At 39.7% G+C, this 21,362-nt stretch overlaps 1 protein-coding gene across 6 annotated transcripts in view; it reads left to right on the top strand.

Moving 5' to 3' along the window:
- The first annotated feature begins 36 nt into the window (after positions 1-36).
- Positions 37-21,362, top strand: part of CIB2 (calcium and integrin binding family member 2) — a 45,390-nt gene continuing 24,064 nt past the window's right edge. The window contains exons 1-2 of one of the 6 annotated variants that reach the window (XM_057399862.1): positions 70-122; positions 15,912-15,946. In XM_057399862.1, coding sequence (XP_057255845.1) covers positions 78-122; positions 15,912-15,946 — 80 coding nt within the window. In that variant the 5' untranslated portion in view covers positions 70-77. The other 5 variants (XM_057399879.1, XM_057399870.1, XM_057399856.1 and 2 more) reach the window with 5 other exon arrangements.

The raw sequence follows: 21,362 nt of genomic DNA, 5'->3' as shown, positions 1-21,362 counted from the left end.
GAGGTACCGCGGCCCGGCCCGGCCCTGCCGGAGGAGATGGTGCCGGAGAGCATGGTGCCGGAGAGCCCCCGCTCTCGATGGTGCCTGAGGCGCTGCGGAGAGCCCGGTGCGTGTCTGAGGAGGTACCGTTATGGCATCTGCATAGCGGCGTTCCAAAGCGGTTCAGAAGCGTTTGGTACCGCTGTAAAATCTTAGCTTCTAGACCTGGGACGTCTATGGGAAGGAGCGGTTGTCATTAAAAAGCAACAGTCTCAGGTATTTGTTGCAGCAGATTAAAAAAATGAAGCAACCCATGCGCTTTAAAGTGTCAAACCCAAAGCTGTCGGTGTAGGGGCAGTACAAAACTTGGGGTTTGTCTCGTTATTTGTTAGCACGTTGCTGATACTGTGTGTCAGCTGCAGGCTCCGCCGAGGCTGTGGTGGCGGGAGACCGCGGGCCATGCAGCGCGCCTTCCCGAGCGCCAGGGCACAGCAGTAGTCTGTGGCCTTGAAGTCCTGCTTCAAGCAGCCATGGAATCCTTGTTCTGTGTGCTTGAGGGTGGTAAGGGAGCTTGGAATGTGTTATATCCCTTGGAGAGGGGCTTTGGACAAGGGCCTGCAGGGACAGGCCAAGGGGAATGGCTTTAACCTGCCCGAGGGGAGACTGAGATGAGCTCTTAGGCAGAAGCTCTTCCCTGTGAGGGTGCTGAGGCGCTGGCACAGGGTGCCCAGAGAAGCTGTGGCTGCCCCATCCCTGGCAGTGTTCAAGGCCAGGTTGGACACAGGGGCTTGGAGCAAGCTGCTCTAGTGGAAGGGGTCCCTGCCCATGGCAGGGGTTGGAAATGGATGATTGGGTTGGATGGTTCCTTTCCAACGCAGACCAGTCTGATTCTATATACTTGAGACTAAAGCACCAAGCTAGAACCGAGGCAGTCTGAGCTCAGACTTACGGGAATAATCACTTTATCTGACTTTTAAAAGACTTTTGTACCTGTGAAATTGTGGTAACAGTTCCACCTTCCGTATGATCTGCTCAGACAGTGGTGTGGTAGGCTCGGCTGTCTGAGTAACAGTGTTGCCATTGCTTCCAATCTTGTTCAGTCAATTTATGTCAACTCTTTCATTATCAATTCAAACAGTTACAGCAACAAATTAGGCTCTCAGCTTTGATTACAAAATCAAGACTGGATTTCTAAACTCAGTGGCTGCAAAGGGTGATATAAAATATGAGTCTAATATCTCCTGGAAGTTTAAGCTTAAAAGACATTTTAAAAGAAAATAAAAACTAACTTTGGTTTCTTATGCTTTGGCAACATAAAGCTTCAGGTTCTGTCTTGGTATAATTTAACGCCAGGTTTTGGTGATAGAGTCATCAAATTACTTGCAGCTTTTCCATTTACTTACCTCTTACCTGTATGTCTTACCTCCACTTACCTCTGTCCTGTATGTGCCTGAAAACTAAGGACTGTCTGTTCACATTTTGTCTGAAAAAGTGTGAATAGAAGTTCTCAGAACTGACATTTGACAATATACAGCATTAGTAGCCCCTATTTTCTGGGGGAGGGTCACTTTTATTTTTTATTTTTTTAGTGACAGAGCACCATAGGGACTTGCAATTTTTCCTCTGTTGGTACAGCCCATTACATGTATGTTTTGATTTCCAGAGTTTACACATACTGTTCTCTGCTTTTTTGCCTCACCTTTTGTAAGTTGAGGCTTGCTCCTATCTTAGATTGACCTACGATGTTTCTAGGACACAGTAGTTGAATGTTTGATGTTTTTACTGTACTGCTTCTCACTATCTGTATACATCTGTTCTACTCCTTTCTTAATAATTGTTGTTTCTTTAGCCATGATGCTTACCAAAGGACTCCATGGATGTTAAGTTGATTATGTGCTATACTAAGCTGACCAGTGCATACCTGCTATTTTCTGGCTGTATCTGCATTTACTCTGTATCTGGATTTACTCTTAGATTGTGAATTGAGGGGAGAGAAGAAATTCTATTTTACATACATTAACAGCTGCTGCAGCAGGTTTCTGATCTATGTCTTACAGGTGCTACCATAATAATGGTACAATACTATGCCATTAGCAGTAGCTAGTTTGGATCTGTTAGAGAAGGGGTGAACAACGCAGTAGTTATTTTGCCTGGAAACAGATGCCTATGTAGAAGTAACAGTAGTTTCTTTCCCCTGGTCATCAGTGTACTGAGACTCTATATGAGGAAATAAATTCAATTTAGTCTGCACAGGAAACCATATTTTTTTTATTAATTTGTCCCTGATGCAAAGCATTATCTTTTATAAAGCATCTTTAAAAAGTTACTTCTTTTTAACTTGAAATTAGGCTTAATGAAATGCAGTCAGAAACCTCCATCTTCTAAGATACTGTATTTTGCTTACGTATTTTATTAAGATAGAGGGATAACAATGTAAATACAACAAATTTAGCACAAATTCTGTTTGTTTGCTTTAGCATTGAAAACTTTCTACAGAAAGGTTTGGATCCTAATAACAAATGCAGTTAAGGCAGATAGTCTGCACCTTTCATGTGCTTGAGGGCTATGAGTTTTGCATCTTCTTCCAGCTCTGTGTTGTCATTTGTAAGGCAGTGCTTGGTCCCATGAAGCATTCTCTTACAGCCCAGCACTTCAGACAAGTCTAGTGGGGTCTAAACATTCTCCTGTTGCATGTGTGCTGGAAAAGCAACTTTCTTATGTACTGCAGTAGCATCAAACTTTCTTTTTCACTTATTTTAGGATTTGTACTTTGTAACTGTATATTTACAGTTAATCTTGTATTTATAGTTTGCAATAACTATTAAATAAGAGGCAAATTTTGACAGTGTAGCATATTACAATGGTAATGTTACTAAGCTCTGTAGCATCTTTATTTAAGGATTTAACTCACAAGCATTTTAATGGCTCCACAGCACCTAATGTAGGTGAACATTATCATTCCTCATTTACCTGTGAGCAAACAGAATTGTGAATAGCTTTAAAGTAAATAAAACAGCCCCAAAGTCTCATGAGGAATTTCCACAGTGTCAGTGGAGGACAGAGCTTCTGCTTTGTAATCAGGGCAAACAGTGATCACCGTTAAAGCACAGTCAAATTCTCACTGCATAATTCACAGAGGCAATCTAATAACCTCCAACCTGTCTGTTGGAGGTTATTGCACCAGGTTAAAGTCACCTGGTGCCATGGCTAGCAACAGTTCAGAAAAGGGCACTGCATTGTGGGTGCTTAGAAGTGCTGGCATGATTTGTCCCACTCCCTGAGCTGTGGCTGTGGAAACAAGTTCAGAGTGCAGCCTTAGGTGGGTATTGAGCCATTCATTGCAGCTGATGGACATCTTGCTATAAAATACTAAATCCTGTGTATGTGGTTGGTAGCAGATTTTTGCTCCATGAATCAAACTGTTAAAGCAGATGAACAGTGACTACTTCACCATGTTCTCTGGTATGATGGACAGTATAATGGCAAGACTACTGTGTATATACTGTCCTCCTTAGCAGACTTAGCCACTGACTGCAAGATGCCCTGTGCTATGTGTTGCTAATAGCTTAAAATCACTTGCTTTGGCAAACAGAGAAACTGAAACATAGTCAAGTGTGATGGAAGGCTGACAGCATTAAGGTCAGGTCTTGCTGTGCACATAGAAAAGTATTGATTTATTGCAGTAGCTTACACTGGGAGTAAATATTGCTTAACACCCAACCGGCAAATAAAACTGATCTTTGATAAATACAAGCAGATAGAAGAAGTAAAAAAGAGAAAACTGAAAGATTATCTGATCTTTGATACATACAAACAGAAAGGAGTGAAAAAGAGTTTATACATTATACTGTCTTTAAATTTTACCCAGTTATTATAGTAATTCAATTTTGCAGTGAAATAGTTAACATTATAGCACGTTTGAGAAGAGCTAGCTAATATAGTGAGCCCTCAGCAATCAGTATTTTAATCCTCTTATTAAAAATCTAGACACTTTTATTTACTAATAAAAGATGCTCTCCAGAGCATGGAAAGCAGACTTTAAAAAACACTTTATTTTCTGTCTATCTACCCAGTCGGTGCAGTTCCTTTGGTAAACTGAGTCTTTCTTTTAAAGCAAGAATTTCTAACTCTTTTAAAGCAATTAGCTCTTTTAGCCATACCAGTTTTCCTGATTAAAAGATATGGAACCCAATGCCCCCCTGGTGTCAATTCACTTCTGTATAATGGTGTTAAAGATAATTTGGCCATTTATATTTAATCTGATTTCATAGACAGGCAGCTTGAATTGGGTGGCTGTGAAGAGAGTGCTATTTCATCAGATCACTTGGCTAAGTATTGGTCTGATCTCACTGAGAACAGCTGCTAGCTCTTGCCTTTCAGTGCCACCAGATAGTAGATAGGAAACACGCTTCATTAGATCAGTAACCACCAAAGCCAATGATAAAGCTCATTCAGAGCTGAGGACGTGTATGAACTTTCAGAACTGCAAAAGCTTTTAATCTCAAATTATTCTGAAATTGTCCTGCGGTATATTCTACTGGTAGAATCCATTTCTTTCACTGTTAAAATGCTAATGTCTGCTTATTGCTAATTTGCCTTGGTGAAAACATTCTTATCCCAAGCTCTTTATTCTGCGTCTATGGTAATACCTTGTGGTTTTGATGCTCAGGGCACTGTTGGTTTGCATCGAATCAAATCTGCATTTCTAAATGTTACAATCTAAAGAAGTGTGCTCTTGCAGCAGTCTGTGGTTCAGCACTTCCCAGGAGGTTTTGAGTACATATCCAACACCTCATAGGACAGTTTTTAGTTTGTATACAATAGATTTACTTTCAGTATTATTTTTAAATGTTTGTTCTGTGTTCTTATATGTGAAGGCAAATTGAATTGCTGTTTACCCAATGCTGTTGGTCAGGATCATTAGAAGCTGTAGGAAAAAGGACAAGGTGTTTTTATTAGAGATGCTAACTTGCTGAGGGGATCATGGCCATTGGCAGAGCTGTACATAGGAATACATACGTAGGAAGAGTTTCACTCTCTCCTGGCGTGCACAAACTGCAAGTGAGCAGTCCAAAGAAACTGACTCCAGCACACCTTTCCTCTCTGTTTCCATTCTTTGCCGCTCAGCCTTCTTTCTCCTGTTACTTATAAGAGCTTATCCTTCTGCAGATGTTCGATAACTATTCATTGTCTCTGTCTGCATCTCTTACACGTTCTTTTATTTCTTTTATTTTTAAGTTTTCCCCGGAAACCTGGAATCAGGGTTGTAATAGTTGAAATACACTGTGCCCTCTAGCGGTACCTTTTACCTTTGCTTTAGGCTGCAGTCACAGCCTTTTCTCTTTCCCGCTCTGCTTGCTGGAGCCTCAGGAGTCAGATTAGTGTCTGTCTAAACTACTTTAATCCTCCGGATTTATTTATTTTTCAATATATTTATTTAACGTGAGAAGGAATGTTTGCATTCACTGGTATACCTGGGAGTTCGGCACTTCTGGTAGTGAGCTCACATCACTGATAGTCGGGGCTCTTTGTAACCACAGTGTAGATAAGCATTTAGCGTGGAGCCCCCGCGGCATGTTGTGGGGATGCTCTGGACGCTTTGAGCCGCCTTCCAGCTGTGTTTAACATCAGCAGCTGCGTGCAGGTTAGATCCAAGCAATGACAAGGACGTGCTTTTATCTGTGGGGAGAGCAGCTGCAGAAACCTTGTCTTTGATAATCCATTTTGCTAGTTATTAGGTTTGCGCTGTGTGCATGTAATACGACTGCGCTGCCGAGGGCATTGGGTGACGCAAAGCTGCTCTGAAACGTGAAGGTGCGGAGCAGGAGAGTCCTGAAGTGAACAAGGGAGTGTGAACTGAGGCAATAGAGAGCTGATTTCTTCTAGTACTGGCTCCTCGGGGTTTATGGTTTAAAAGCTCTGTATGCCTCTTAAGAAAGCATCTGAAAAAGGGGGGAGAATGGAGAATGGCATCACTGCTTTTGGGTGACACCTGCATGTGATTTTAACACCTTCATTCCTGGCACACTCAAGTCAAGCCTTTGCAAAGATTTCCTGATCCTGCGTCCTTCCTCATTGGACAGGTACAGCCAAAACCAGTTCAATGCAGGCTTTGGGATTTTTTTCAGCACTCTCAAGGAGTATACGTGCCCTAAATGCCTACAATACAGAGGAATCCAACTACTTCTAATGGGATGTATTTGCATAGAGGAAGAACTCCTCATTTAAGATGGGTAATAAGCAAACGATATTTACTGATGAACAGCTAGATGCCTACCAGGTAAGATATCTCAATTTGCGTTAGGGGCAGGGAAGGAGCAATCTTCATATGTTCATGGCTTTGGGTCTTGTTTGTTTGGCTTTGGGGGTGTTTTTTCCAAAAAATAAATAAAAACTTTATTTGTAGCCTGCGTGCCTGTATTCTACTGTTCCTTCCAGCAACTGGAATAGTAGTCTAAGGCAGAGTTGTTGAATATACTCAGTTTAATTCCCTTCTCTGTATACAGAGAAAGGAGTCAAATCCTCAATGTCTGGACTAGGAAGCAGGATAAAAAAGACTGATCAGCTTGGAAATGGCAGTTTTTAGTAGAATCTTTCTACTGAGCGTTTTGTAGAGAAGAAAATGTAGCAATAACCTCTTTTTCCTCTCCTTGATGCCTTTGCTGACAGTAGGGGGGAGGGGAGGAAGGTGTTGTCTAAATTAACTTCTCCAAAGGATAAGTCCTAGAAACATGCTTAATGTAATTCCAAAATAGGTATCCTTATGCTTGCATCCATTCCTGGGTGACAGTTTCTTACCTTATAAAAAAATGTATTTGTTTTATGTCCAGGCGTGTCATTTTGGTGGTACTTTATTTACATCAAGTCACATCAACTGGATTTCTCATAGGGTAAAAAAAGTAATAATTCCCAGTTTTCAGTCAGATTTCGGCACACCACAGATCTGACTGCAATGGGTTGCAGGAAGCTGCACAGTGGGCGTCTTGAATAAGTTTCTTAAAATACGGTGAGGCAATCTATGGAATGAAGTGTGCTGAAGGAGGAGGCAGCTTGACAGGGCTGGCTGCACTGCTCTGTTCTCTTATGTGAAGCAATAAACATAGAACTAACAGTTCGGGAAATCAAGGTTTAGTTTAACTTCGGATAATGAAGGGACAGATCTAGTGCATACAGAAGGAAATAACTTTCTTTTTACCTTCAGGATCTGTGGCTCAAGACCTTGAAGTAGAAACTGACTTTAAATACCAGTTTTCTTTGGAGTTACTGCTAACATGGACTTCTCACTGGTGTAGATATTTAGTCACAGAGAGTCAGGCTAGGGTTATTTACTAAAATGCTTTAAAATGTCACCCCATGCTGAAAATAAGGCATAAATTAAATGCTTTTATGAAATGCCCATCCTTTTTCTTGCAAATTTTCTTCTAGGAAATGCAAAAATGGAGCTTCTTTAATTTCCACTTGGTCGCACATGTCACCCTCACCAGCAGTCTGACACTGTAATATATTATGTTAACAGTCTTAGACTTGGTAGTCTAAGATCCAAAAAGGCTTTTTGTTTTTTTACATCCCTGCTAGACAGGCAAGAGAGAAGTCAAAGATCTGTAAAATACCAGTGTCTGTCTTCCTACTAACAATGAAACTGAACACAGAACAGAGCACAACTGCAGTGAGACAAAACAAAATCCAAATGTAATTAATGTTATCTTCTTGACATAAACTGGCAAGTGCAAAAGCTGAAATGTCATCCCTAATTCACTACTCTTCATGTAGAAATTGCCTTTCCCTAATGGCTTTTGCAGCCCCTGCCTTTCATATGCTGGGTAATTGATCTCGAAGCCTGGCAGCAGTTAGGTCCAGTGGATTGAGTTAGCCTGTGGGATTTCTCTGTTACAGGCAGACTTGTAGTTCATTACTATAGTGCTAGGTAATTTTTGAATAGTAATATCACTTGTTATATATGGTAAGTACAAAAAGATAAGAAGTTTGAGGACAAAAACCTCTAGAATTTGTTAGGAAGAAGTATTAGCCTTGTGCTGTGAACAGTCAGATCAAGACCTCAGTTGGAGGGTGGTTAGCCTCTAATCCATTAGTTCCTGCATACCTCCTCATACAATCTCTTAATGCAGGGATCCTGGGCTCACTGCTGTAGCCATTGACATGCAGAGCTCTCCCCTCTCCTGGTTTCTGGGGCGCTGTGTGGTTGCTGTAGTACAAATGCAGCTGTTTGACTTGGAGCCTGCTGTCTTAGCTGGCTTTTTCTCATTTGTGGAATTACTTCAGACTAGAAAAAGAGAGAATGAGGTAATGGTTCCATAATGTTTAAAATGCAGGTTTCTAACTTCTTGACCCAGAAGTTGAGTTGCTAGGTCCTCTGAACCAAGCACTATGTACCAGCATCTGAGAACCAGGCATTCGTATGTCTATAAGTTAGTGCTGTTCTCTTCACAATAATATTCAGGGCTACAGAATCCATAGTATCAGGATGGCAGAAGCAAAACAGTCGACTCCATCTGTTTTTGTAATATAGTTGTTTGGGTTTTCTTGACTTCCCCCCAGTTTCTGTTAGAAGCCTCTTCAAAACTTCACTCACCTCATGGTTAGACTTAACATTTCTTTATCGGAATGTATTTCTGGCCGTTGTGTTATCTGGTTGTAACTTCTACCATTTCTGTCTTCAACAAAAATTGCTCTGAGCTTATAGCACCTAAATACTACTTTAGTAATGATGTGTTTATTATTTTATTTTTTTAATGCATGATGTTTTAAGCTCTTGATCCATAGGAGATGCTGCGATGGAGAACTGAGACGTTTGTGCACTTAAAGTATGGTAAAACCATATGAAGGCATTAGTTTTCAGGAGTAAAGATTAAGCTGTAGACAAACCACCTGCTTGAAGAGCTAGCTTGCATAAATCTCAAATCATTAATATGATATTAAATAAATAGATAACCTGATTTGATTTGTCTTAAACTTCTTGAGATGCCTATGCATAAACTGGTTTTGCATGTAAACTATCATATAGAAGAGGCACTCCTTAGCAGAACCTTTACATTTAAATTAAGGAATTGTAAAGCTGGTTACCCACAAAATTACCTCAATTTCTTTAGTAAACAAGTATTTTTAGTACTCTTCATTATGACTTGTGATTGGTGGCCAGTTGAAACTGTAAAAGAGATGTGCAGTAGGAATTGATAATGCTAAACTTCTCAGCTTCTTTTATATGAAATAGAGGCAAATTAAAGACTAGAAAGCTGCAGATCTCTGAACACCTTGGCATGTCACCTGTTATTAAGATCATATCTGTTACTAAGATAGTGTTCTAGTTGGCAGCTTTTTTGTTTTCATAAGTTTAGTGAAGTGTTTGGAAATCAGGCTTTTGTAAGTTTTGGTTTCCTCATTGAGTTTCACCTTATTTTAAAAGTTAGCCTCGAAAGGAAATGAATTCTCCTGGGGACTCGTGACTTTTATGCCTTTAGAGTACGTGACTATTTGTTGGTGTGGTTTGGTTTGGCTTTGTGGGTCAGAGTTTTACTTGTTTGTTTGTTTGGTTTTTTTTTTACACAAAATGCAAAATCTAACCAAGGTCTGGCTGGGGAAGAGGTTAAGTTTTAATCAGAAAAAAACATGTATTTCATTGCAATCAAAGAACATCTTAAAATTAAGCTTTTCAAAGAAATTATCTTTAGACAGTGTTCAGGGTTTTGGAGGTCAAGTCTCATAACAAGTAAAGAAAATGAACAGGCATTTTAGGGTGCTTTGAGTGATGCTCTTTAAAGATACTTAAGGCAATACAGTGGCAGCAGAGCTGTACGCTGGCCTCGGTGCACTGCATTTCTCACTGAGAAGCAATTCCATTGAGTAGGAAATGCACAGAAGCTGTGCTTGGGCTATGGACAAACCCCTCCATTGTTTGATCAAACTCATTGATCAAGTGTAACCTTTTCTGGGGTTACTCAAATAAGCGGTCTGCATTTTACATAAATTTGGTTGTAATTTTTTTCCTAATAGGCAGAACCTAGAGAATGTAGAGCATAAATATTTTATATCAGATATTACTGGGCTTATTGCAAGCTGTTTCTTTTTGTATTTGGTCATTTGTGGGATTAAGCCCTCTATGTTATTTAATGTGCCCTCAAAACAAGCTGATGTTTACCCTGGCTGTCTTCTAGACAGTATTGCAATAAAGGATTTTATATGAAATAATGACTTGCTTTTTTTATACAAGGATTTGTCTATGGCAGAGCTAACTGTTTTCCTTGTACTAAAATTCTAGTCAAAGTGGGATTCAACTGCATTTCATGAGAATTATGCGATACCAGATAAAACAAATTAGGTTATGATCTGCCAAGAAATGCCCCTTATAAAGTGAAACTAGGTCATCAAGTTATCTTTTGATTTTAAAAAGCTGTGCTTGAGTAAATCAGGGTCTTTGGTGAAAATGAACCCTTCACAAGAATAGAGAAAGTGTATTCATCACAGGTTCCCCAGGATCGCCTGTAAAACATACTTTTCAGTTTGATAGAGTATTACTGTTGATGTGCAAATTTAATTGGCATAATAATGGAACAAGGGTTTTTTGCAATTATTCTTTAGTCAGCTTTTGGTTTCATGTTACCATCTGATGTGTATATATAGAGCAAAATCACATTTGTTGACAATTTGCTTCTTTGTCCAACTCTTTCCTTCCATGTGGCAGTATAAATATATAAACTGGTTCCTTACAGCTGCAGATTTTGTCTCTTAAGACTCAGTGGGTGTGTTAGTTGTTCTGGCTGTAGTTGTAAAATGTATATGATTACAACTAAAGATGGGCTGGATGTTACCATTTCCATTGACATTCTTTTTCAAGATAGCATTATTTTTTAAGATAGAAGTCCATACACCAGTACTATTACTGAATACTAACTATTAGGATTTTTTTAGTGTTCAAATCTGGGTTCACTAAAGAACTTGCACAGCTATGAGATTCAAAGGCTGGTGTTAGTCTCACTGATACCCAGTGACTCTTTATATATATTTATATCTTCACAGTGATCACAGAAGCAAAGACTTTTTAGCAGGGCCTGTTGCAATAGGATATGGGGTGATGCTTTTTACTAAAAGAGGGGAGATTCAGGGTGGACATGGGGAGAAAATTCTTTACAATGAGACCAATAAATATTGGCACATGTTGCCCAGACAGGTAGTGGATGCACCATCCCTGGACAACTTCAGGGCCAGCCTGGATGTAGTTCTGGGCAACCTGATGTAGTTGAAAATGTCCCTGCTCATTGCAAGGAGGGGTTAGACTAGAAGACCCTTCCAACCCAAACTATTCCATGATTCTATGTATGTAAGATATTAACATTTAAAATGCTGCAGTCTTCGGTACTTCTTATTTCTTAAAAGCTGCTCAGTCAGGTAGCTATATGGATGTAATCTGTCTTGCCTTGAGGATATTCCCGTTAGTCATTGGTTTACTTCATCTGTGGATTGCTGGCTTTTGTTTGAGACTGTTTTTCTAATTCAGAGTTATTTTTGTGTTGCTAAGAGTGTTTTATATTATTTCCTTATTTATAAAGCTTTCCAATGGAGCCGTTGCAGGACCAGAATAAACCTGCCCTTATGAAACATTATGTATAAAAGGGAGAACAGAGAAGTGTTGTCTTAGAGAAGAAATATGCATCTAATGGGTTTAAGAAATAGTATTTCACAGGAGCTTTGCATACTTAAGCATTGCTAGTCTTTCCTTCTACTGTTACTTTTTCCTGTTTTTCTTGTTTTCTGCAGAGAAGTGTTGTGCTTATCTATGTGAAATTAGTTTTATTGAAAACTGTGCTTTATGCACACCAATACTTGCTTCCAGAAGTGCTAAGTGATAATCTTTGATTCTGCTGCCATTCACAGACTGCATGCTTATGCTGTGATCTGGAACTGGCAATCTATCCAACAGCACAAATGAATGTGTTCTGATTCTGGAGTCATACCTCCTGTTACTCTGTATATGCACACTGTACATGAAGTTAAGTATCAGCGTTCTCAGAGCAGTTATCTCTAATTCTTTGTTGTTGTTTAAATCGCCGTAGAACTAAACATAAAGCAGAACTGAGCTAAGAGTCTGCCATCAAGTCTTGCAGATTAGTGGAAAAGGTAGTGGACCACCATTTCACTCTGTTCCTGTTTTGTCCAAAACCTGTGTTCATCTGACATAGGAAATCAAAGAATAAAACTCTAACAGCATGTACATTCTGTTCTTCTATAAAGTAAATTCGAAGAGCAGAGACCTTTAACCCTACTTTACAAGTAATGTTGAGTGACTTGCAGAAAGTCACATTGCGAGCCAAGAGCAAAGCCACCCATGGCATCTGAATACACCAGCCGTCTGTCTCTTTCTCTGTAAAGTATTTTAAGAGGCAGTTAAGCACCTAAATGCCAAATTTGAGAGCCAAGTCCCATTATATAAGCCAATGAGCTCACTGAAATCAATGGGAATTATTCTGTTTGATTTGTTTTATTCACTTTGCTAAACATAAGGAAGTTACTTACTTCCAAAAAACCAGCAGTGATCCTTTGTCACACTTGTAATTAGCTTGATTATTAAGGGTACAAGGCAGACTGAGTGGGGATGGTTGACCTTAGAAAAGAGCACGTATTTTCTCAGGGGCTGCAGGAGATGACCTTTCAAGGTGAAGCTCTATTCTCGATAACCTAAAACCTACAAGGAGCATCCTGGTAGCATAAGTTTTTCAGGCCATTGTATAGCATTAGAAATAAAAAGCAGTGATTGTCCAGATAAATTCTTGCCAGGAATCTTGAATTGATAATGATTATGGAAACTCTGGTAACATGTTTGTGTTTTTCAGTATTTAGTTTGTGCTTTTCTAGCAGGATTCCCAGTGGCTTTAGTGTCCAGACAGAATAGATAAATTGATTTTTAAGGTTATAACAAATTCAAACACAGTCCACATAATAGCAAATGTCTGCTTTTTTTGTCCATGATATCTCTGGCTTGAAAGAAGATGAATGTCATTGCATGCATAAATGGTAAATACTTTCCAGGATCCACTTCACCTTTGCCCATGAGGTAGTTAATTTTACATGTTAGTTTTCTATTTTCTGTCCACCAGTGTGTATTTTCTGTATGAATGAAGGAGCCAGAAGAAAATTGGATGAATCACCTCCGTGTTTCTTTCCCCAAAAGTCTTTAATTAAATTGGAATTAAACTGCGGAGTTCCAGCAACTAGAAAATGTAATTATGTTATTTAGACCCTTCTTCCATCATGACATTAATCTGACTTAGGGCAGTCCTGCACCTCTCTCTTTCCTGCCACCAGTAGATACTTGTCTTAGCTTCATCTCTTGTTACCAGCACTACCGATGCTATGTTCTAAGCCACTAAAAAGAAATGGCTCGAGCTGGAAATGAGTCCATTTGCTAGGTTACTTTCCAAACACGTTAGTTCTTTCCTTTGGCATTGTCTGATGCAGTTATACTACTCATTTGTGTGAAGTCTGAATAAAGGAAGAGGCAGAAATAATAATCTGGGAGAAGCAAGATGGATGGCTGGACTTCTCTTTCAGAGATCACTTGGCTTTCACATTACCCATTGGAGACCAGGTTTCTTGAGTGGTGTCTATAACTTTGCTGTGGATGGAAAGTATAGACCAGGTCACAATTAATTTGTGGTGCTCTGACCCTGAGTAGCTTTAAGATCTCTGCAAGTGGTCTGTGAAACCACTGTACTATTTTTTGATATCCCCTCATCCCTGACACACAGTTCCATGTAATGGGCAAACATAATTGGAGCACTGCAGTCAGTAACAGTGGTTAGACAAATACTTGCAACTACTTCTGTTATAAAGGTTTCTGGTATCAGTGGGTTTTGGATTATATTAGTAAAAAAAAAATGTTTGATTAAAAAAACCCCTCGGACAATAGTGTTTGTCAAAGAATGATTCAGATTAAAACCAAATTCTGTGGATCTTGAGCATAACAGGTTTATGGTTTGCTCCCTTCCTGTGTCTTCCAATGGCATTTTGTCACTATTTCTGGAAGGCAAAGGATAACTTATCTTTTTCAACTTTATTTCCATTTGCATATCAATTCCCTGTCAGCTTCCTAGTTAAGTAGGAGTGTTTTCTCAAGCCTATATAATTACAGGATGATTGCTGCTGAGGGCATGAAAATTATTTGCGAGATTGCGCCTGCCTTTAGCTAGTAAGTGAAGCATCCTTAAGTGACAGTTTGCCCGTAAGTGTTGTGTGTGCTGGAATTAATGAAAACTTAACCAGCTGGCTCCTATTTCACTTTGTGCAGTTCCAGACAATGTGACATCGGTGTCAGCAGCTCTCAAGGCGCTTCCTATTATGCCTTGTAATGCTATTCTGCTACACAATACACTGAAGGAGGAGCTGCTTCTCCTGCCACATTATATGGAGGAGAGCAAGCAGATTCAATAATTGATACGATGCAGGACTGATAACATAGCTGGGTGCCTGAGATAAGCTGCTTGACTGCTTTAGCTAGCTGTGATCACTTCCTTTTCCCTTTCTTGGAAGAAACAGGCATTTAGCCAGAATGATAATCAGCTTAGGATAGAAATGGTTTTTCACTAGTTGACTGAAGAGCAGGACTAGGGGAGTCATACTACTTGTATGTACAACTTCCCAAGTCTGATGTTGTTGTCTTATATGGTATTTTTAAGTCATCTAGTGATATTTTAAATGTATCTACATTGAGGGAGGAAAAGTACTAAGAGCTGAATCCTTAGGCAAATGCCTTGTCACATCAGATGGGCCTGTGAAAGAAGTGGACAATCAAGAAGAATTTTGTGGTTTAATTGTTGCTCCACACACACATACATATACATATATATACACCTGCACCAGCCACTAGTTCTAAGACAAGAAGATGCATATTCTCTGAATTTATGACCTGAACAATGTTCTAAACTGGCCATCCAATATATCCTTGCTGCCAGTGTTCCTAGCTTCAAATGCAGGGCACAATATGCCCTAAATATATATTGGGTAAAGTAGTGGGGATTAGAGAATATGTCTGTTAATGAGATGGGACTGATTATTATTCCTCACAGCACCTGAATATATAATTGGTTGTGTGACTGATGCAGAAATACATGAATGCAAACTATTTTGCTGCTCATATTATGGTTCTTCTGTGAAGTATGTGAATTGTTCGAGCAAAACCCAGATGCTCATAAAGAGAATATAAAACCGGTGTAAATGCAGTCCCACCACAGAGCCATTTAGAATGCAAGTTAATGCCTGTAAGCTTCTCTTTCAGGTTCAGCCAGTTCTACTTTGCATTCTAGTAAGTTATTTCAATTTCTGTTGATACACAGGGGAGGCTGAACGGTTTGCCCGCTGTTTGGAACAGGGCCTTTCCTTTTATCCATGTTCCTGACTTGGGGAGTTTGCAGCCTTTGCCAGAGTGACTACAGTGCAAAGTCACTGTTAGCAAAAAGAGTTAATAACTAATAAATCAGTGCATTATTTTTATTATTAATCAAGCATCTTTAATGGAGGAATACTCCAAGGTAGAAGATAGTTTCCTTTACCTATTAGTTACTTATAGCTTTCTAGATCTATTTATTGAATGTTTTTGGCATGTGGGTTACTTTTTGGTTTACTTTTGTTTCTGGTCTTGTCATTCCACAGTGGAGAAGTACTTCAGCAGCCTGTTGGTTTTGTTTTATTTTTCTCCTAAAGTTTCACATTAACAATATATTTTTACTGATAGCCTTGTCCTTAGGATATTTCAGTTATTTTACAGTGTATATTGTTTCTGAGTCCAAAGCAGATGGTACACAAATACAATCTTTAATGTTTTTCTACCAGATCTGAGTTTCCTTCCAAAAGGTTGAAAAGTGATTATTTGCAGGATTGTTTTTCACTATTTCTCTAGTACAATAATACTTTCTGGTTTTTAACAGGATTGCACATTCTTCACTCGGAAGGAAATCCTTCGGTAAGTAGACTGCATTACATTTTTTTCTTCATGATGAGTATGGAAGGGACTAAATCTTTTCTGACTTGTGAGGAAACCACATAAAGCCAGGTAGTCTGTGTGAATGAATGAGCATAGGATTGGCTCAAGGTACACTTACAGTATTTGAATGTGTCTAAGGAAACAGACGGTGAGCAGCTTCATGTCAATATCATCAACTTTTCTAGGGCTGAGCCATTGAACAGCTGAGAGCCAGCAACTTTCTATGATAGGCATTTGCTGCCTTTCTGCTCAGTTATACCAATGAGTGCACATCCTTCAGTCAGTTCAGGGTTTGGTATGGGCTGAAGTGTGGGAACAACTGGTGGAACTTCAATTACAGAGCAGTGAGAATGTTTACGTCTGCACAGACTTTCCCAATCATAAATATTGGGATCGCTGTTTGCAATAGAAGGGACTTGGGTTTTTCTCAGTGGTGATGGACTGAGCTGAACTAAAGTAATTTCTGCTTATGTATATGCTGACTTCTTGCCCTGGATCTTGCTGTGGGTTCTTCACCTTCTAACCATTCAGATTAAGGATCTGTAAAAGTATGACGTAGATCTTGTCCTGTCAGTACCGCTGCTGTTTCTCGGAGGATGCCTGCCCCTTTAGGGAATGAGAATAAATCTGAGGTATGTATCTAGACCTTGGACCTCATAATGCTTCAGGATTCTCAAATTTGAATATCTTCTCAGCCATAAAAAAATGGTTTTTCCATAAACACTAGGAACTGCTTTGATATCAAAAATAAACATTGTCTCCGAGAGAAACATTCTTTGCCTCTGCTCTGTTGCTGTAACACTCAGGAAGACTGATTTTCAGGGACTGTTAAGTGCAAAAACTTACAGTCTGGCTTTGAGTGGAGTGCTTTATCTTTTGCTAGAAAAAAAAAAGAGGTGGTATTTAAGCTCATTTCTTGCATACCTTGTTTTCATTACTCACAGAGGTATGGTATACTCCTCAGCAGTGCACAACATCTCTGAAACCACTATGCAGTAAGAGCAATACAAACCACCACCTAAGCTAGGATTTAATTTGGTCCAGGTCCCTCTTATAGAATTGTTATGATTTAAAAATCTAGTCACGCTGTTGGAGTACATTTTCATGATACCTAATGGTGTGACTGAATGAATTACAATGTGTGCAGTGAGTGTGTCATAGCTGGCCCAAAGGTAAGCTCAGCTTAATCTAGGCTGGCTCCAGCGGAGATACTAGTGTCCACAAAAGTGAATTACCATAGTATGGATGGAACTTGTTTGGCAAAGCAGATATCAAGCTGCCAACCTCTAGGAATGATGCATAATTGCCGACTGTGAAGAGCTATCATTCTGAGTTTGTGGCACCCTACAAAAAGTAGTGCAGCCTAAATAAAAATCATAAAATAACAGAATGGGTTGGGTTGGAAAGGACATTAAGAGCATCCAGTGCCAACCCTCTGCCATGGGCAGGGATGCCTTACACCAGACCAGGCTGCTACAAGCCCCATCCAACCTGGCTTTGAACACTGCCAGGGGTGGGGCAGCCACAGCTTCTTTGCGCACTCTGTGCCATTGTCCCAGTACCCTCAGAGCAAAAGAATTTCTTCCGTATATCTAACCTAAATTTGTATATGTACTATAGCCCCAGTTTAAAGAATATGACATAGAATCCATCCAATTTTCTAGAAAGACTGTAACATTGGCCAGGGGAGAATGGCCTCAGAACTGTAAAATAAGGAATCAAAGTTGTAATTGGATAACTGCTGTATCTGAATAGATCTGGAAAACATTCTTGATGTGAAAAATATTTCCAGACTGTAAATCTGAACCATCATGTGCAACAGAGAAGACATAGAAAGAGAACCTTGAAAAATACACTGTAAATTTCAAGGCAAGATATTCTAAAGTAATGAAATTAGAAAATGCCTTTGTATGGTCGGCAAAGCGAATTCATAGTATTGCAAAATCTGGCCGTGAACTGAAGAGTCGGCAAGTTCTGTTCTTTCTGTGGGCTGCAGTGGATCAAAAACTACTTGTAGAGATGTGTGACTTGGACAAAGTAGGTGAAAACTGACTGAAATGAAGGCATGTGGGACAGACAGAACCTGTGCCGAAGTTCAGTATCAGGGCACTGAAGGCAGTGTGTCAGAATAGTCTAAAAATAGCAAAAAAATGATCTGGATTTGCAAATGTGTTTTACCTACCAATAGTCTGTAGTTGCTTGTTGGTGTATGCCATATTCAAAACCTGCTGCTGGACTGCATACTGGACCTTTGGTAATGGTAAAACAGGCCAGTGTACTTCAGTAAGTGAGAACACTCCATTGTCCTGCAGGACTGTTGGCAGCATAAAGGACTATCTGAGTAGAAGTGCATCTTTCTTTCCTCTTTGATTTAGGATTTGCGCAGTACCACAGATGCCACCGTGCTGGACACAACACTGTTTATCTCTTTCAAAAACCATAATTTGAAACTGCATTTGCAGACAGATGATTTCTAATCTTCTTTTTCCCTTGCATGGCAAGTGTGACAGAGAAGAGAAGGTCACCGTATTTCATAGGGCTTAATGATAAGGCAAGCAGCATTGCATTATGGAAAAGATTCTTACGCTATTCAAGAAGAAGTGGATGCTTTTCTAGCTAAGAAAGCTTGACATGGGGACTGTGGGTGGGATACGGACTTGAGAATTGCAAGCTCCTCTTTGCTTTATTACTCTGAGCATCTTTGAAAAATTACCAATGTAATTCGTCTGTGTTAACTACGCTTAATATTTCTATGCCTTGTGAGTATGAGGATAATATTTTCTGTGTCTGCTTAGATTGCAAGTTCTGTCTTGATAAGGATCATGAGAACTATCTTCATACACTGTGTGCTGAAAGTGGTCTTAGCTGTGGCTTTTACATTTTATGGCACCTAAAAAGCTGTTCTAAGTGTTATTTTGGGGCTTATGGTATCTCTGGGAGCTGTATTGTCACCTGGTACATCTGGTCATTGAAACAGAACAGCGAAGTGTTGAATGTGGCAAACGGTGTGCAAGTTAAACCAACCCTGACAGATTCTTACTAAGTGCTCTTTGTCTAAAAGGCATAGAAATATAAATGAAGAATTCTGTCTTGGTTTGCTTTTCTCTCTTCAGTAACATAAAAGGGCATGAGTGATGCTAATGATAACACCCCAAACTGTTATAATTTGTTGTGAAATTGAAGTGTAGCTTCTAATGAGAAATATGGGATAGCCCTCAGCTTGAGTGCAGAGAAAGCCTAGTAATGCATTTTGTATGTTGCAAATGAAGCTGTAAGGAAACAGTTTGTTTGCTGAGAAGAGAGCAAAGCATGCACTTAGACTCAATTACATTATTGATATTAGGCTAAAGAAAACTTTTCTGCTTCTGGGCTGTGCATAGGAAATAAGGGAGCCATTGCCTGCATGACTTTGCACCCTGTCTGTATCAAAAAGAGCAAACCCCAAAATACCTGTGAGAAGCAGTGCAGCCTTAGAATATGTTTGTGTAAAAGGACATGAGATTAAATTAATGGACTGTGAAAAATGAACACAGCTCAATATTAATGTTTGATTGTGAAAAGCTTAGAAGAATAAAATCATGAGAGTAGTTCTGTAAAGGCCTAAAATCATGTGAGAAAGAATAATCACTCAGAATCATTGTACTTCCTCTTTTGCCTTCACCTCAGAACGTGATGTTTCTGCTTATTGGGAGCCTCTATACGTAATCAGTTTATGATATGGCAGATAGTAACACAATCAAAAGTATTTACTGTACACAAACTGCTGAATACAAATTGCTGTCTAGGGAACAGACTAGACTTGAGAGGTCTCTCTGCATGTCTGAGGTGAAGCTCTAGTGAGTGGGAATACGGTGGGTTATGACCCCCTCGGCTGGCTCGCCATCCATTAGCAGGAGTGGGAGTGATGGTACCAGGGAGGGGGCACAGTTGTGGAGGTGAGGGGGAAGAGATGAAGACGGCAGCTCTAATTCAGATCGATTCAAACTGATGTAAGCCAGCATGAGACTGCAATTAGGTGAAATGGGCTAAGTGTTTTTATCTGTCGCTGCAGGAAAAGTAGCCCATCAAAAAGCCCAAACAACAACAAATCTATTTTCTGCTGGTTTAATGAGCTGAATCAGCTCTCCAAGGGATCAGATGAGTGCTAAAGCTGGACAAGAACCAGAGTGAGCAGATGCAACTGAAAATGAGGAGAGTGCCAGTTTCAGTACCAGTAAGGTATTAGATTGGATTAGTCTAACTTGAGTGTATAAGACTTTGGTATCAGCATCAAGTTCAGTAAACATAAACACAGACTGTGGCCGCAGGGGCTGAGGACTCATTATCCGAGTGTGGATAATTTGCAAATTATTAGGAAATAGTAGAATTTGTGAATTTAAGGTGAAGAAGAACTAAACACAGAGTAACGAAAATGGATGTAAGGAAAAATAAGTTAAGACTGCAGTGGTTTTGATGGTATGTGTGTGTTAGGGCTTTGAAAACATGCTTCTTTTCTTAGGGAGAATGTGGAAATTGGATCAGTGTGTAGAACTTCAGGACACAACCTTGGTGCATGGAAAGAAGCCAAAACACACTGGGAGACTTCCTAAGTGCCTAGAACATAATGCCTAGAACTTGCCCAGAGGCAGCCACTGTGCATTTGTGACAAGCAAATCTCTTCCTTTGAGTGGCTGCTCTTATGGATAAGAGAAAAGAAGCAGATGCAGCATATCTTTATTTTCCTAAGGCCTTTGGTATATTCCTGTATGTGTTAGTCCTTTCCTACCTGTGTAAATGTGCTGATCTCTTGGCTAAGGTGCTATTGAACCTACTTAAAAAAGCTGTAAGAATGGTAGAATGGTGAGAAACATTGAGGTGAAGAGGGGTGCAGAAGCTGTGAAGATCGAGATGAGCTTTTTCTGCAGTGCTCATAGTATTAGAGGAATTACTAGATCCAAAATGAGCTACAGGACATTTACACAGTCAAGTACAGAGAACTGAGAAAAAATTTCAAGTACAGAATGCACTGTAACCAAAAACCCAAGGGCCGGTAGTTAGCTGGTCTGAGGAAAGCAAGCACCATTGTAACAGACACAAAACCCCCTGATGCCTTTGCAGAAAAGCGAAATGTGTATTAGGATGCATTAACCTCAGCACTGTCCATAAACCAGAATTCCATTCCAGTCAGCATTGTTGGGACCTCAGTATCAAGAAACTGTCCAGTTTTGGGCATCACTATTCAAAAAAGTTTTGTTGTACTGGAAAACGGGAGAGAAACGGGAATATCAGGGGACAATTACATATGAATAAAGGCTGGGAAAACACTTCATTCATGGCAATGCATGTGTTTATATAATGTGCTTCTCCTATTATTGTAAATGGGAAAAAATGGTTGAGTTGCCTCTTACAAGGCAGT

The sequence above is a fragment of the Pezoporus wallicus genome, unplaced genomic scaffold (genome assembly GCF_028554395.1).
Source record: "Pezoporus wallicus isolate ANWC-B61680 ecotype Strahan unplaced genomic scaffold, APGP_CSIRO_Pwel_v1 contig_3952, whole genome shotgun sequence".
In the NCBI taxonomy this organism is placed as follows: Eukaryota; Metazoa; Chordata; class Aves; order Psittaciformes; family Psittacidae; genus Pezoporus; species Pezoporus wallicus.
Note: the sequence above shows the minus strand (reverse complement) of the source record. Positions and strands in the feature narration are given on the sequence as shown.